General features: G+C 39.6%; 1 protein-coding gene across 1 annotated transcript in view; it reads right to left on the minus strand.

Annotated features, from left to right (window-relative positions):
* KIF26B (kinesin family member 26B) overlaps nt 1-16746 on the minus strand; it is a 303945-nt gene that overhangs the window by 44596 nt on the left and 242603 nt on the right. The window contains exons 9-10 of the mRNA XM_068400416.1: nt 13749-13932; nt 8816-8975 (exon numbers count right to left, since the gene is read on the minus strand). Of these exons, the coding sequence (XP_068256517.1) occupies nt 8816-8975; nt 13749-13932 (344 nt within the window). The remainder of the gene's footprint in view (nt 1-8815; nt 8976-13748; nt 13933-16746) is intronic.

The following is a 16746-nucleotide window of genomic DNA, read 5'->3' on the forward strand; positions in this document are numbered from 1 at the left end:
ATTCAAAGAGAAAGAGATCTTAAAAAAAAAAAAAGTGTAACTAAATGATGAAGGAAGAAAAGTGGTTAACTGAGTTAAATCATCTGGCACAGAAATGGACTGGACATGCCATATCCCTGCTAGAGTATAGTCTTGAGAAAGACACTGCTGAGACTTTCTGGATTTCTTTGATGCCATACAAGTGTAGCAATCCAGCCGACTGCTAGTTTTCAGACTCCTAAAAGCAGAGGAGATTCTACTAGACACACTAGAACATGTTTTATTGTTTATTTGTATAACTACCTGCCATGTTCAAACACTTTCCAAACAAGGATGAAGATAGATTATCAAAATGGAAGTACAGCTATTGAAAATTGTTAAAGATTTGGCCCCAGAACTCTGCACTGAAATTGCATAAGCCTAGCCCCTAATCAATCTGGAACTGTTTATTACATAACTGTTAATTAATATGTATTAGTTACATGTTTATTTTGCTTTTAAATCATGCTACCAATGAAGTGTTCACTTAGCTCTTGGGAAGTTTTTCCATTGACTAACAGGAATCACTGTTAGCATGCTTTCAAGTTTATATTCCTCTGTCTCGTTACTTAAGGATAAGAAACCATTCTGCCACTTTGTCTCACCAGAAACAATTCTCTCCTCCTGTGTATATTCACACCCTTGAAATACTACAGAGTAGTTGTCATCTCCCCTCTCAGAGATCTCCTTTTTCCTGCAAGCTATGAAGCTTTATTTCTGTCATGGTGTTCTTCCAGGTGAGTAGCCCTTTCATCTCAGACCATTCATAATTCTTTTTGCTTCTCTTTCAAATTCTCTGCAGCCTGTAACCTCTTCTTAGCGATGAGATGCCCAGCTCCAAACAAGAAAAGAAAACCTATTTTCTTTGGTCGTCTGCAGTGGGATGTCTCTCTGCTCTCTTGCCCTGAGTCACACTGGTTTTGTGCAGGGAAAGAAGGATCAGTAGGGAAGTGAAAGTTAATTTCACAGATCATATCCATATGCAACTATTCAAGATAACCAAAAACGTGAAGTGAGGCTAATAGATATTACTACATGCTTTTTTGATAATTTGCTACATTGCACAAGAGCTAGTTATTCCAAGAATACGACTATTTAAAAAATGTTCAATTATACATGAAATGAATCGCCACATTTCCATGAGAGAAAATGTATTAATGTTCAATTGAGCCTGAACCAGTGGTGGAACAGGTGAGAATAAACTGCTGGATACCCTGACTGAGGGTTCAAAATGGCATTTTAATGAATTAAGTACAGATTCATTTGTATATGAAATCACCACAATGGCCTATTTGGGTCCCACTCAAGTTGTATTTCAGCAATAGCTGCACACTACTGGATTGCTTGTTCATTACCAGTCATGTCTGTGCTGGCCCGGGACCAAAGTAGTGTCCTTCATGATGCAGCTATCTGCTGCTGATAGGAATGGCTATTTAAATGCAATTAGTAATTGCTATTAAATCTGACTATAAACCACAAGCACTTCCCTTCTCATTTCATTTTGCAGTCCATCATTATTTGCTTGTTGTAGTATCTGTAAAGCAGTAATTCATTGGGTCATTCAAAGAGCATTAAAAGAGCTAGTTCATGAGGCCTGTTTCTTCCCACTTGAACACTTGTGCAGAATGGAGCCATGTCAGCTGAGGTCTGTTGTAAAACTGGTGTAACAGGGGATCAGGCTCAGTGAATGCAACACACTCGCTTACATCCACTACACATGCAAGCAGACACCTCTGCTCCAATAATTATCACATTGCCAGTCTGGCAGCGCTGAGTTGAAAACCTGAAGCTGGGGAATGGCAGCTCCACTGAAGCTTTCCTTGAGGATTTTGTCTACTATCTCTCATTAACTTGATGATGAAACACAGCACTGTAAGACGTGGGCAGATAAAGCTCAAATCTGCACTATCAGCTGTACAACCTGTCCTACAATAAAGTGCATTGTTGATGAACACTACAACAGCAATCGCTGGAGCATGCAAAATCCGTTATCCTCATGCTCCTGCGTTGCAGATTAAATTACTCTAATAAAATGCAAGAAGTTTTCCTACATTCACAGACTGTTCATCTCTGATTCCATCTATTTTATGTAGTTCCCTGGAATAAAGAAGAAAATTGTCAGAAATTCAACCTAGTAAAATTGTCAGCTACAGAAAAACCCCAAAGGTGAAAGTAATTGCCCGATGCTCCAAGTCCTTATTATATCCATGCTGACAGTGTATCAGTGCTCACCTCTTGCTGGCAACTGCATTGCTCTTCCATGTTGCCAAAGCACTCTGGCTAGTGTCAAAGAGCATACACCTAAGGCCAGGTCCTCAGCTGGTATAATATGGCAGTGCTCCAGTGGCTTCAGTGTACCTGTTAGCCAAGGCTCTGGTCCATACAACCTGGCTGCCAACATCATGGAAAAATTCTTTTGTTCCTGAGCAGCTCATGTTTTTGATAGCTAATTAGGACCTATTTCACATTCAACAAAATCTCTATTGACCGCTCTCCTACAATTGGATCGTTCAGGGGGATTTCTTAGGCTTATTCCTCTTTTTGAATAGGCTCATTTCTTTTTCTCTTTTGCTTTCCAGTTCTTCTCTGTGGATTGGTGTCTCCTCTACACTTTATCTCAGTGTCTCTCAGAGCTCTCCCATTCATTTTGGGCCATTTCCCAGTCCAGGGGTTCTGTTTCAGTTGTCACTCATGTCCTCATTTTCTATTCTTTATTCCCCCTTCATCTGCTCTCACATTTCCACAAGTAAAATAGCAAAACAGTTCTTCACCCACTTCTGATACATTAAATATTAACACAGAAACATTGGCACACAAAGGCAGCACCAGGATTTTTCTGAGGCTTTCTGTGGTTTTTGTACTATCTTCTCACTGAGGAGAAGCAAAAGCAAGGAACAGAAGACTAGTTGATGCGGCAGTGGAAAGCAAAAGTGATTGAAAACTCTCAATTAAAAAAAAAAATATTTTCGGTTTAGGTGCTTATGAAGCAACCAATAAACAGATTGCTCATTGAGCATATAGTTCAATCTGGGCATTAACTTCTTAGGCCCAGTAAGCAGACATGATTGTGTGAATACCACAAAACTAAGACTTAGTAAGAGCTCATAAATAAGAATAAAATCTCCAATACTAATACTTGTTACTGTACAAGAGTCTTCCTTGCAATAAGAACTCCAACAAGCAGTAGTGCTGGCCATCAAATATAATTTCACTTGTACAAAATATTTTTTCATTTATTGGTTGTTACTGCCAATTCCTTCATCAATAGCTGATCAATTTGCTTTGCAGAAAAGCCCTCCCAAGATGGCACTAGGGGAGCCATTCCTTGTGACGTTTCATCTTCTGAGCATTAGTAGGAGCAACTACTGGTGAGGATAATCCCAGAGACATTGGCGTGACGCAGAGCAGCAGGTGCACTGGAAGCCCTATCAGTGTCTTCCTCTGCTGTAAAAAACCATGCTGGGTCTGATTCTGTGGTAGCACCTTTTTTATAGCGCTGCAATTCCACCGATGAAAATGGAGTTATTCTTGATTTATGCAGGGATGAAAGAGAGTATAGTAAAATTATCACTATTATATGAGTTTCCTTCCTATAATGGGCTTTTTCTTTCAATCACATTGTCTTCACATCAGTTTAACTCTTGGTTTATTCTTACACCTTCACTTTCTCCCAGTTGACATCTGTATAAAAATCCCCAGTACATATTCATCACTTTTTTAGTATACCTTTTTTTTTAAGTGAAGCAATGGCAGAGATACAAATATGGTTTGAAAGTACAGCATCTATGCTATTGACCAATTAATTCTAGGTGCTGTTTTCAGTTTTGTTTAAACTTATTGTGAACTAGTTTTTAGCTTTCCTTATCTCTTCCTGAAAAGTTTTCACTGACATTTCTTCTGAGAAAAATAATCTCACTCATGCTACAAATGCAAAGGCAAGGCATATAAACAAAAGATACCTGGGATCCCAGTTCTCTTCACACACAGTTTTTTACACACATGAAACAACTGCAGATAGATACATCCATTTAACCAAGAAAAGAATCTGAGTTACTGGAACCATCCAAACCTCATTTTCGTTTTAACTCCAATAATTAACTAACAATTTAAAGAAAATATCTGATATACAGCATATTCTTCAGGCTCATCTTTTATACCACGATATTATAATCCAACACTTTCCCTTTTCTCCTCTTCACTTAAAAACGATAATATTCTACCCTTGACCAAAAAAACCCAGATTTTGCATCCCATTAGGACCATCTATGTGAGTCCTTAACTTTAAAAAAAAGTGAAAAAATAAGGTAACAGTCCTAGCAACAGTTAAAATGTAAGTAGTGTTTTTTGCCAAAGAAGTCTGAATGCCCTTTACAAGGTCTTACTTGCATTTTTTTCTAGCTCAGTTTTATAAATGGAAATAAATAAATAAATAAATAAATTTCCAAAGGTCATGCAGAAAGAAAGAATGGATTAGCCCATGGTTTAAGCAACAGATTAGATCTTAAAATGTGGTGGCTCTGCTACTAAGCCTCTTGTGCAACCTTGCACTAGTCACTTAATATCATTTTATTTTCTGCACATAGGATGAAAAAAACAATACCAGCATGTAAGATCTGGGAGGAACTTCAACCATATGACAGAGAAGCAGAAGTGTCAAGAATAAAATTCATGCTTTTGACTCACACCCATCTATTTTATGGACAAGACTCTCTCCTTGGACAACCATAAGCATATAGTTCAAAATATAGGATGCCTCCAGTGACACTAACACATTGGGATAGCACATTAAGGGAGAAGCCTATTAAATAAAACAAACAACAATTTCTGAAAGAGAAATTCATACAGCCTTGAATTTTTCTAAACAGTTTTCTTATGTTCTCATAGTCATTAAAATGTATAAAAATGATTATTTCCAAAACAGCATTACCATGAATTATCACCACTCCTGTTGCCTAGCAACTGGAGTAATTTTTGAATAGTGTGCTGGAGTTTGTGCAAATGGGTATTCATTTGAGTGTTTAAAACACATTCATCTTGGAAATCAGAGGTAGATAATGCAGCACTAATGTAAAGCTGAAACGCTTTTAAAAAAATAAAACGGCACTAAGAATTACTGCAACTTAGCAAAACCCTCCTCCTGTAGCAGATTTGAGCCCTGTTAAACTTGATCAAGGCTGGAGTTGACTTCCTTGCTCTTCCTTGGGGTTGCCAGTGCCCCTTTTCCAATTTTTATGAAGATATTTGACATTCCTGTGGAGAAAATAATTCTTGTCCAGTGTTCTGAGGGATTTGCTCATAACTCAAGAGCAATGAAAACTGGGGACATTAAATGGCAATGTACTTAAATCAAATTAAAAATTCTATTTTAATATAACATACCGAGCTGGAAGAGCTCATTGGTTCATAACATGACGGAATGATGTACTTATTAAGGTTCAAAATAGGTCTGGACATTAACAGTGACAAAGACATAACCCACTGATATATTAGAGAAAGATTATAAGTACATATATGAAAGATACAAATGCCCAGAAATCATGGCCTAGTCACTCATTAGCTGCATGTGGTTGCCCATTATAGGGATTCTTGCCCATTCATCAGACCCATGTGGAATTTAACTTGATGGCAGGCCAAGATCCCAAACCATATCAACCTGTATTGTTTGACGTCTGAGAATTTCTACATTACTTTCGTATATCTTTAATAGACAAACTCCTGCTAAGGCTAATGTCAATCTGTGTTACTATTCTCAAAATGGGGGGTGTCCCCAAGGGAGAAAGATTCCAACTTACTGGCTTCCAAGTTTTAGCCTTATGGGTATGAAAAAAAAATGCAAAACGTGCTGAACACCAGCATGTGTTTTTCACAGAGACTGCAGGCAGAGGGGCAAATTCATCCCTGGCATAAACACACAGCCCACAGAAGGCAATGCAGTAGCATCTGCTCACACCAGCTATGAATCTGAACAAGCTTTTCCCTACAACTATTACCTGTGGAGACAAGGCTGGATACAGCACTGAAGGGAATTTAAGAGCCTGCAGCTTCTCAGAGCTTAGAGAACTAAATTTCTGTAGTAAGAGAAAACCTGATCTCTATGATATTGCAAGTTTCTGGGCTCCCAGGAAGCCATGCAGTGCCTACTGACAGGCTGCCATAAAATACTTAATGGCTGTTTAATACCTCAGATAAAGAAAAGATGCTCCATTTTGTCTTCTGCTCTGTGAAAATTTGCTGAGACCACACACACAATGCACAGCACTGTCACATAAGAAAACACTTCTGTTGTTTTCGTTTGGTCCCACTCAAAAAAGGCAGTTATCAAAGTTTTAATTTTATCCTTATCATTGAAAGAGAACACCCCTAAAGAAAGGGAAATTATCTCAGCTAGGTAGGCTAGCTGTTGCTCTAAACAAGAGGTGCTACTGAACACATATCACATCAGTCTGTGGGATGCACAGCTGCTTCTACAATGCAGCACACAACCCCACTCCTTCCTCTCTTCTCCACCGAGGAGCAGCACAAACCTGTACTGCCCGACCATTGAGTGAATAGTGTTTGCGCCTACCCAGCCACCAAGACTCTTATTTCCCTTGCTCGTGAATAGATCACATTTGAGAAAAAAAAATGCTTTCTGCACTCTTAGTAGGAAGTAGACAAAATTTGCTCCAAAATATGCCAGGATGTTTTCCAAATTACATTTTAAAAGTCCTCCTTAGAAACAGAGACATTGCCTCTGATTTACAGATGACAAAGCACTTCTCTATACTTTATACTCTCTGCTCTTATAGGAGCGAATGTCAGAGGAGATGCTGGCCTGAAGAGAGTTTTTAATCTTCTTTCAGCGGTACAGAACACTGATGAGCAAGTTTGCTGACACCTCTGGCTATGTAAGCTCAGAAATGCATTGGCTGGGAATCACAGCAGAAAGAGATTGCTAGTACAGCAAGTAGAAGATATGTTTGGTAATGCTTTTCTCCAAGTCAGCCATTGCCAGGAAAGACAGCTGTTGTGTTTGGTAACTATTCCTTGTATGTTAAGTTCTAGCCTGGGGAGCATCATTAACATCATTTTTCTATTCCTACAATTGGCCTTCCCTTCAATCCATAAAATCCAACAGGAAGGAAGACAGGTTTTTGATAAGCATTGTTTGAGCTACACTTTGTGAAGTGCAGAGTTCAAGCTATTTTCACACTATGACTAGGTAAATGATCTGCAAAACGTTTCATGAATGTTTATATGTACAAATGTAGTTGGCCTTTAACTGAATTCCAGTCTGACTGAGCTCTAGGAACAGCAATATTTCCAGAGAGCATGTTTTAAGATGAGACTGCCAAATAATTTTGGAAAATAAATGTTAGAAGAACAATAAAATTGTAACCAAACTCATTTCAACTTTATTTTCTAAACCAAAGACAAAACCCAAAGTAATTTGTCAATACCTTGCAATCTTGAATGAACATGAGAAAATAATCATGTTTTCAGCCATTAAAATGATTAAAAGGGTAAAATGTATGGACTGAAATATGCTCTGTGAATGACTTGGTTCATTTTTCATGTCATCCTGTTGTTCCTCGCTCCAGACCTCATACACATGTCCTTCATGAATGGTGATATGCAGTTCGATTACAAGATGCTACTGCAAGCCATTCCTGTGATGCTAGTTGCTGTTCTCTAGGTTTAGGCTAGAGAAAAGCAACACCATCCACAAAATCAGAAACTTCTCAATAGGAAGGCTGCATGACTGCCTGGGTTGGGTAATGAATCCAAACTTTCTTTCAGACCTGCACGCATGACAAATGGGGTGAGACAACAATGACGAGAAATGAGTACAAAACATACCCACTAGGTGAGCAATTCCTCTAATTTCCCAGAAGCTACCTGCAGCAGCAAAGGCCACTTGTCTAGGGTGACAAATAGGGCCTACTTCTTTTTTGCAAGTGAAAGGCTGACACTGAGATTCAAACCATACAAAAATAAAATGTAAAGTAACCTTGGATCACAGAAAGAATCTCATGACAAACATGCATGCTCATTGTGACATATTTTCATTGCTCCCTACAACCACCTGAGAGGAGGTTGTAGCGAGGTGGGTGTCAGTCCCTTCTCCCAAGTAACAAGTGATAGGAGGAGAGGAAACGGCCTCAAGTTTTGCCAGGGGAGGTTTAGATTGGATATCAGGAAAAATTTCTTCACTGAAAGGGTTGTCAAGCATTGGAACAGGCTGTCCAGGGAAGTGGTGGAGTCACCATCCCTGGAGGTATTTAAAGGACGTGTAGATGTGGTGCTTAGGGATATGGTTTAGTGGTGGGATTGGCAGTGCCAGGTCAACGGTTGGACTTGATGATCTTAAAGTTCCTTTCCAACCAAAACAATTCTATGATTCTATGATAGCAAAATAGTTTCCTCTATAGTGCTGCATTATGGCAGCAGTGTTTGTCTCTGTGTAGCAAATATGAAACTGGCTCTGAGATGCTTTGAAAAATTAAAAAAATCTGAACAGTCCTAGAAAACAAAATCCTAATGTGCTGAACCTCAAGCCTTAAGATCTTTAAGACACCTGGGTCCTATTTCAGCAGGCTTCTTCCTTTGAAACCTGAATGTCAAATACAGTGTAGCTACCAGATGTAAGGTTAGATCAGGTGTCACTGGACCCTAGGCAGGTTTTACTGCACCCTCAAGAGGGCTGCACTGACCCCAGCAGCCTGTTTCCCTGATTACCCCAAGTCTGCCTCAGGCCCAGATAAGCAAACTGCTTGCAAGCATCCTCTCATTAGGTGCAACGTAGACTGCCACTTACTTGTACGGGATGTGTTTGCTTCCATTGACAAGGGCGAGGATGACATTGCCCAGTGCTGACAATGAGAGACAGAGGCCAGAACTTCCCTCCCGGTTTTTGCTGAGCACTTTTACACAGCTACCCAGGTCAATAAGGTGCAAGCGGCTGCGACCTCCAGACACTGCCATAAACAAAGAAAGCAAACAGTTAACACGTGCCTCCAAAAGCAGCTTCCCAGGAAAGCAAAAGACTTGCCATGACTTGCAAAGAGGAAACAATCCAGAAACCTTTCCTAATTCATGTTAGCAGCAACAAACTGTAGGGGTCCTGGTAACTCACTGTCAGCTTTTATTGCTGTGCATTGCTGTCCACTCCCGACTTGCTTAAAAATTACCGAGGCTTTCAGTACTCACCCGCTCCTGCAGGTTTAACTCTGCAGGAGTCACCACTGTGCTTTTTTTTTTTTAAAAAAAATACATCCCTATTAGCCTGTACCTGAGTTGGCTCTGTTTCTGTCTCTGTCATTACTGTTCCCCTGTCTGGAAAACTATAGGCTGGGAATTGCTGTTTGGTGAGCAGCGGTCCTGTGGTAGCTTCTCTTATCTTTCCCATCTTGAATACTGGATCTTCAGAAGAACCTGTGGTGTCTGTGGGACATTTGATTTTGCTTCAAGTCTACATATTTCTACATTATCATTTGGGCTAAGAAAAGGTTTGTCATGGCATGGGTAATGGATTGTGGGCAAGCTGCTCTGTTCTGAAAATAGTTTCTGCAAAACTGGCAGTGGATCCCCATGGTTTTTTTCTTGTGTATCAACACACTGCATTTAAAGTGAAAAGATGCTACCATTGAAACACCAAGATTAACAGACATTTGCTCCTTTTAAAAACCTATGGTTCCTTATGAACCCAGGATGGGGACTGTATAGACTTTTCAGAAATGCTTCTAATTCTCTATTATTCCAAGACAACTTCCTAGCTGGGTTTTTTTTGCATCTGATCTTTGACCACTTCTTCCTATTCTCAAAAGTTAGTCTAGAAGCAACATGTAGGAAAAGGCAGTTTTATTTCTAGGATCTTAACTCAAAAGTTAAGAGCACTATTTGACGACACAAATATAACTTAAGCAGGAGTGGAAATACTTTCACTTCTGAGTTTACCTTTAGGCAAACAAATTCACGGCCATTTTCACACAGCACCTCAACTTATGCATCTGGTAAAAAAAAGTATTAGCGGTGGGGGGAGAGCAGTTCACAAGCAAAGATGGTGATGGGAGCAACTACATGATGGGGATCTTAGAAAAGAAGTTTCCAGATATATTACGTCACTTTGGAAATGACTTATCAACCACAAGCATGTTTTTTCAATGACCTTGCATTCAGTAGCTGTGGTACCATGCTATGGTATACAGGCATGTAGGTGCCATAGAAGGTAGAAGGAAATAAGTTTACATAGATAGGTGAAGAAGACACTTGTAAAACTTATACATATTGACAAAAAGGTGATACACGATCACATCATTTTGCAGATTTGCTCACAGAAAGAAAGTCTAACTTGGAAAATGTATATAAATATAGAAAACATACAGCTATTAAAGGTATATATAACTATTAGCTGTAACTTAAGTCATGTTAACCTACACTGGAAAAATAGGGAGAGAGATATTTCATTTTGCAAGCACTGCAAAACACAGGGGTCACTGCTCATTGGTACTACCTGATGTCTTGCATGACACAAAACTTTCTATAAAAATATAAAGCCTTTACGTAGAATGTGTTATATGTAATTCTATAATTGTGTTTCAGTGGTAGGTGATAGCTAATTAAAATGAACAATAAAACTATGAGTAGATTTTTACGATAAAAGAAAAAAGAAACATTAATAAAGAGAAAGAAGAAGAGAAGAAAATAAAAGCAAAGCAGAGAGAAAAAAGAAAGAAGGAAGAAAGAAGAAAGAGAGAAGAAGAAAGAAGAGAGCTTTTCCTGTGAAAGTGGCTTAGGCTATGGGATTTGAGAATAATATTCCAAAAACATAGCCAGCATCTCTGTCAACAGTTGTTAAAATACAGGAACTTCTGCTTCTTTTAAGTCCTGCTAGTGCTTCAGCTACATCAGGTATTAGGCAATGCCAGACTTCCAGATATTAAATTATACTGTGATATTGGTTAAGTCATGTGGAGTATCACAAAATAGAAGTGAAGAATAAATGTCTGATTAAAACTAATGTTGGCGGCTAGACATTCAAAACACTGTAACAGTCCCCAGATTATACAACAACCCGTTAAACGTGTCCGTGGAAGTTTCACCACTGTGCTCTCAGCAGCGGGAAGTGGTGGGATACTTCTTATGGGGAAGTATCCACTCACACTACGGGCTCCTGCACTCACTGCAGAAAGGCAGACTGTCCTGGGGAACCGTCCAGGCATCTGCACCTTCACCTCCTCTGAACTGCTCATGGAGGACCTTTGCCTCGCCTCTAAGAGTCCTTAAAACTCTTAGACTTAAGAATCCCCAAGTCCTCTAAGACTGCTACCTTCAGAAGGCTGAAATTACCTTTTGTGAGTATACCTCAATGATTTTGCTTAGAAAAACAAACATGTTTAGCTGCTACTGAAAATGACTGCAGGTGACTTTACTGAATTATATATAATAAATATTTCTGTTGCTAAGATTACCGGACATTGGGGAAACAAAAGAAAATGAAAGAAATCCCTGCCCTTCAAAACCTCCGTCATATTGTTTTCACACATATTCCTATTATACAGGCTGAGCCAGAACAAGATAAAGAATCAGATCTTTCCGTCTTATTTAATTTACAAGTCAAAGACAGACATCTTTAGGATGGCAGATCCACTTGCTTGATCTGAAAATGAAGTTATTTGTTAGGGAAGTTCTCCACTAATGTGCCTGGCAACTACAGAGAGAAGAGGAGAAGTGGAACATCCTAAACATTTTTTTTCTATGGCCACAGAGACTTTACAGAGCTGACAGCTGAAAAATGACTGTGCCAGTTCTGCCACAACGCCATTAATTTCGATGGTGCTAAGCCTGCTTCATGACGTTCCTGGTAATGAATCTAACAAGGAGGTAAGTACAGTACCAATGCGTTATTCTAACAGTCGTATTTTACCAAAATCATATGTTAGTCAGCCCTTTAATCACTCATCCTTTAGAAGGTGGTTTGGTTTGGTTTAGTTTGGGGTTTTTTCCCATCCTTTTTTAATCCTATCACTGGAATCTATATATCTCTACTATCTTCACATTTTTTTCTGAAAAGTCCTTCATTACAGCAGGAGACAGTGATAATCACTAGGTGCCCTTCCTGAGCAGCTGGAATTCCCCCCTCATTCAATTATCAACGAGATCTGACCCTGCCTGGCTTGTGAGGCCACTCAGATATGGAAACTTGAAGACAGGAGGTGTTACAGCCACAAGAAAAAGATATAACTAAAGGCAGTGGGCAAAGCATGCCCTGTTATAATCCAATAGGATCATGCCTTTTTTTAAAAAAAACAGTCATTATAGCCACAGCAAAATATTTTTTTCCCTTTTACTAATTGCATTTGAAAATAGTAGAAAAGGACTGTGTGTACATGTACTTGCATGCAGTAAAAAGCATGCAGCATTAAATACTTGTAATAATAATTCCCTCAAAATGAGCCATCTTTATTCCTATGAACTGGTCCATTTGATCATTCACAGTCTTCCTTTCCACCGCAGGGTGGTTAATTAATAAACCTTTAGTTAATTGAGATTTCTGCCTGCCAATTCCACAGGGGTTATTACTTAAACACGTGCAAACTGCATTTCCACTTACAGCAACTTTCTGTTTTTCTCTATTAATTACAAGTACAGTCAATGGAAATGTTCTGCATTCAATCATCAGACTTTTAATACTGCAGTGGTGTTCACCCACTAGATATCATGGCTTGGAGTCTATTCCTTATTACAAATAACCTATGCAGAGCCAGGAGCTGAAACATATGCTATTTCTGCAGATTGCTTAAGCCTACAATTTTAAAGAAGCAGAGGTCTCTGGTGTCTTTCAAACACATTTTTCCCTGTAAAAAATGATTATTTAAAAAAAAAAAGAATTTTAATGTGAAAGTTTTCTTTTTGGGTGAGGGTGCTCCTTATATTATACAAATCTTTTTATCACTGGAACTTACTAAAAAAAAATGGCTGTATATCTTCAGTTATAAACAATTTGGGAGACCTGAAACAGAAGATAAATATAATAAAAAAATATAAATGGTGTGAGTCAAATGAAACCTTTGAAAATTATACAAACATATAAGTAGACATGGTAGCATCTTTTCCTCATTTACAAGTGGGAGATGGAAGTAAAGACACAAGCCAGTGAAAGCATCTATGGTAAAGAGAGGGAGCAAGCCAATCTGAAAAGCCCAGAGCCTTTACAAACCACAAGAGTCCTTTGTGCACATGTAGTTGGGCCAGCAACTAAAATATCATATATCTCCAAGAAAAGGTACAGTTTATGCACTACTGCCAACATCAGCTTCCATACACACTGCCCTATTTAGCTGCCAAATAGGAACAGCTAACGTAAGGGTGGTAAGGAATTCCCGTCGACACAATATTTTAATCCATGACCTCAACACTATCAGTAAAGATAATACTAGAAGCCAGTTTGAAAAGCACATTTTTTTTCTTTTAGATACAGAGGCCCACACGGTGCTGAGGACTTACTGTTAGTATCTCCACAACAGAAACTAAATTGGCAAGTGATGGTAATAATCCCCAGTGGCCTTTAATGGCCTTTGGTGGGTCTGTACCAGGCATGCGAACTGTCTGCTGGTATGAATGGCCCCATCCCACGCTGAATGGAGCACTCTGGTAATTTTCACCACTAAAGAAAATTATTTAAAGGCCTGTTTAAAGCCAGTTTCCATGCAGGCTTGGAGGACACAGAAGGGAGCGAAGGGACAGCTTACTTCCGCCTTTGCCACTCTTCTCCATGCGGTACTGGTAGATGTGCAGAGTGAAGAGCATGTGGGAGTTGCGGTGATCCTCCTCATCACAGTCCCGCTGGCTGCTGCGACGTGAGGCAATGGCAGCATCGAGGAAGAAGGCAGCCTTCTCCGCTGTAGGGGCGCGGAGCTCGCTCTGATTCTGAAGCTGCATTTAACACAAGGGAGAAATGACCTAGAAACTTCCACACAAGTCAACACTACCAGACAACTTCCTACGGTCAATGCACACTGTGGATACACTGGCTTCTAATGGCACCGAAGAGGAGGAGGTGCCTGATGCAATGAGACCCTCCTGACACTGGCAGTGGCAATAGCATGCCCTCCAGGAGCTCCACAATTGAATCCAGGCTTTTGAGTGTTCTCACTTAGGGTACCTCTGGTGGCAGTTACACATGAACCCCAGCAACTGCAAACTGTCCTATGGGCTGGACAGATGCATAAATTTGTTCCTTCACTTTCACAGAATTTTAAGCTATTTATGCTTATTAATTATTCAATTTTTTCATTATTTTTACTGCCTTTTTTCCCCTGCATTGCTGGCTCTGGCAATCACTGTGTCCTTCCGACAGCTAGAAGCGAAAAAAAAATTGTGGAAGACACGTCAATCCCAAACTCAACAGTTAGTGGAGACTGGCAGGGGCAGGACTACGTGCTGTCCTTCAGAAAGTGTTAGAAGGGAGCAGTCCACAGATAAATCTGGTAAATAACAGACTGAAGCTTGTGTTCAGCCCCATAGCATGTGGGAAGCAGCACAGAAGAGAAGGCTTTTTCTTGCCCCTTCATACCACAAGCTTATGCACCTGCTCAGGAGCCAGGACAATCCATCAAATGGAACAAGGCAGGTAACGTACATACAGTGACATTTGCTGGACCTCAATCCCAGTCACCAGCCTGCTCTTATCTCTCCAAAGTGACAGACAGCATAGGAGGGCAGATATTATTAACCCCCCAAAACATTAGGAACGCATGCATGTTTCATGTCACCTAAGATTAGTTTGTCTATGGAAGGGACATGTGACTGTGCAATCTGATGGCATTAGTTAAGGCAGTATGCAGAGCCGGCCCACAGCCCATAGGATAGACTTGTTTTGTCTGGCGTAAAAACAGTGAGGACTCCATTCTCAGGGTTTGTTCCCCTGCTATGTAATACAGCTAGAAGTTAAGTTCTCCTAAAGAAGACAGTGCTCCCGTCTTCTCTTCGTGACCATTAATCAGCCTGAGGAGGGATAAAGCCAAGGCTCTGCATGGGATGGGGTGACACAGCTGAAGGGTAAGCTGTCTCTAGAAAGAGGGAGGGGGGCAGGAAGAAGTTAACAAGGCAAGCAGAAGGCAGGCCAGTCTGCGGGCTGATCTCACTAATGTAAGCAACAATAAAATGTGCATACTTGGAAAGACCCAATGACAGACAGTATGACATATGGTGATTATTCATTTGCTATACACACTGCTGATTTTGCATATCTGTATGGCTATAATATAATATTCTCCCTTCATCTGAGGATTTTGAGAATTCGGGTGTAGGGGACATGACTCTAAAATGTCGCTATGTCTTGTAAACACACACAAAAAAAGGCTTTTTTTCTTGCAATTTAATTCAGTATTTTATACTGCAGAGATTTATAGACATCTCATGGAGCTACTTTTTCTCCACCAATCTAAAATAATTCATTTTGTATATGGCTGTTCTGTCTGTATCTATATGAAAATAAGCAACAATAATGAGATATTTATTATTATCGCTATTGTACTTAAATACCTCAGTAAAGAATTGAGCTCTAAGGAGAGGCTAGTTGTTACACAGTTACGTAACCTATGTAACATACGTATACTAATTCAGATCCTAACTGGCCCATCTATCACCCCAATGGGAACTGTGAAGACTCAAGTCTCTCACCTTATATTCACTAGACTGCACCCATTACTGGATACCAAAGGGTGAAATCTCTTGTGATACTGTAAGTATTTTACAAAGCACTAAAGGCAGGAGCCAAGTGAGAATGAGAACCCTGTTAATTAAAATCAAGATGCAACTTTTTAGTCCTCCGGTAGAATGGAAAAGAACAGAAAATATAATCTAAGTATGTCCAAAAGGCTTAAACCACAAAGGGCTAAACCACAAAATTTATTACTTGCTGTTTAAAATCTCACAATTCATTGCTTTTGTGGATGTGGATCATGATTTCTAGATGCTTGGAGCTGGAAATAGGGTACATGACCCTGTAGGTCTGTTCCCTCCTCCCTCCATTCCCTATCCTTGGACAGACAGTGCTCTGCAGGTTCTGGATGGAAGCAGCCTTTGCCTTTAAGGTTGAAAGAATATATTCAAGCTCCATCGTGCTGGTTTGCTCCCTCTTCATCTACTCATACAAAAATCTGATTTACTCCCTCACAGATAGCTAAATGAAAGAACAGGCCTTTTTTCCCCTCAAACCAAGATGAGAAAAAAAAATAAGGCTGCTGAGACTTTCTAGAGGTTACCCAGGAAATACATGAGCCGGTTACTCATTCCTGCTAAACCTCCAAACCTGAGAAGAGTTCTAGTTATTCTTGGCTTGCCCAGCCTAGGAATTTATTTCTTGGCAGCAATTAATAAGTAGCGATTAATGCTTCCTACAACATTGCTAATGCAAGTGCTATAAATAATGTAGTTTATAAAGAGATAAACAGCCATATTAATGGCCTCCAGCTATTTGTGCAGTACTGTAAATATTTTAGCTTGCTGTTTTACAAAAGAGAGATCACACTTTTTTTTTTTTAAGAATGAGGTGAATTTTTGTTTGCACTGAATGTTTTCACATTTTATTGCAAACACAAGCCACTGCTCAACATCTGTTATACCAGAGGTACAAATATTTAGGCCAGGAGAGCAGATGGCCCTGCAGCTGCAGGTCATAAAGTTCTTGCATGTTTTAAAGTAAACACTTTCAAGTCTATAAACTTTATGCTCTGGGTAGTTCTT

This window comes from Nyctibius grandis, chromosome 1 (genome assembly GCF_013368605.1).
Source record: "Nyctibius grandis isolate bNycGra1 chromosome 1, bNycGra1.pri, whole genome shotgun sequence".
Taxonomy (NCBI): domain Eukaryota; kingdom Metazoa; phylum Chordata; class Aves; order Nyctibiiformes; family Nyctibiidae; genus Nyctibius; species Nyctibius grandis.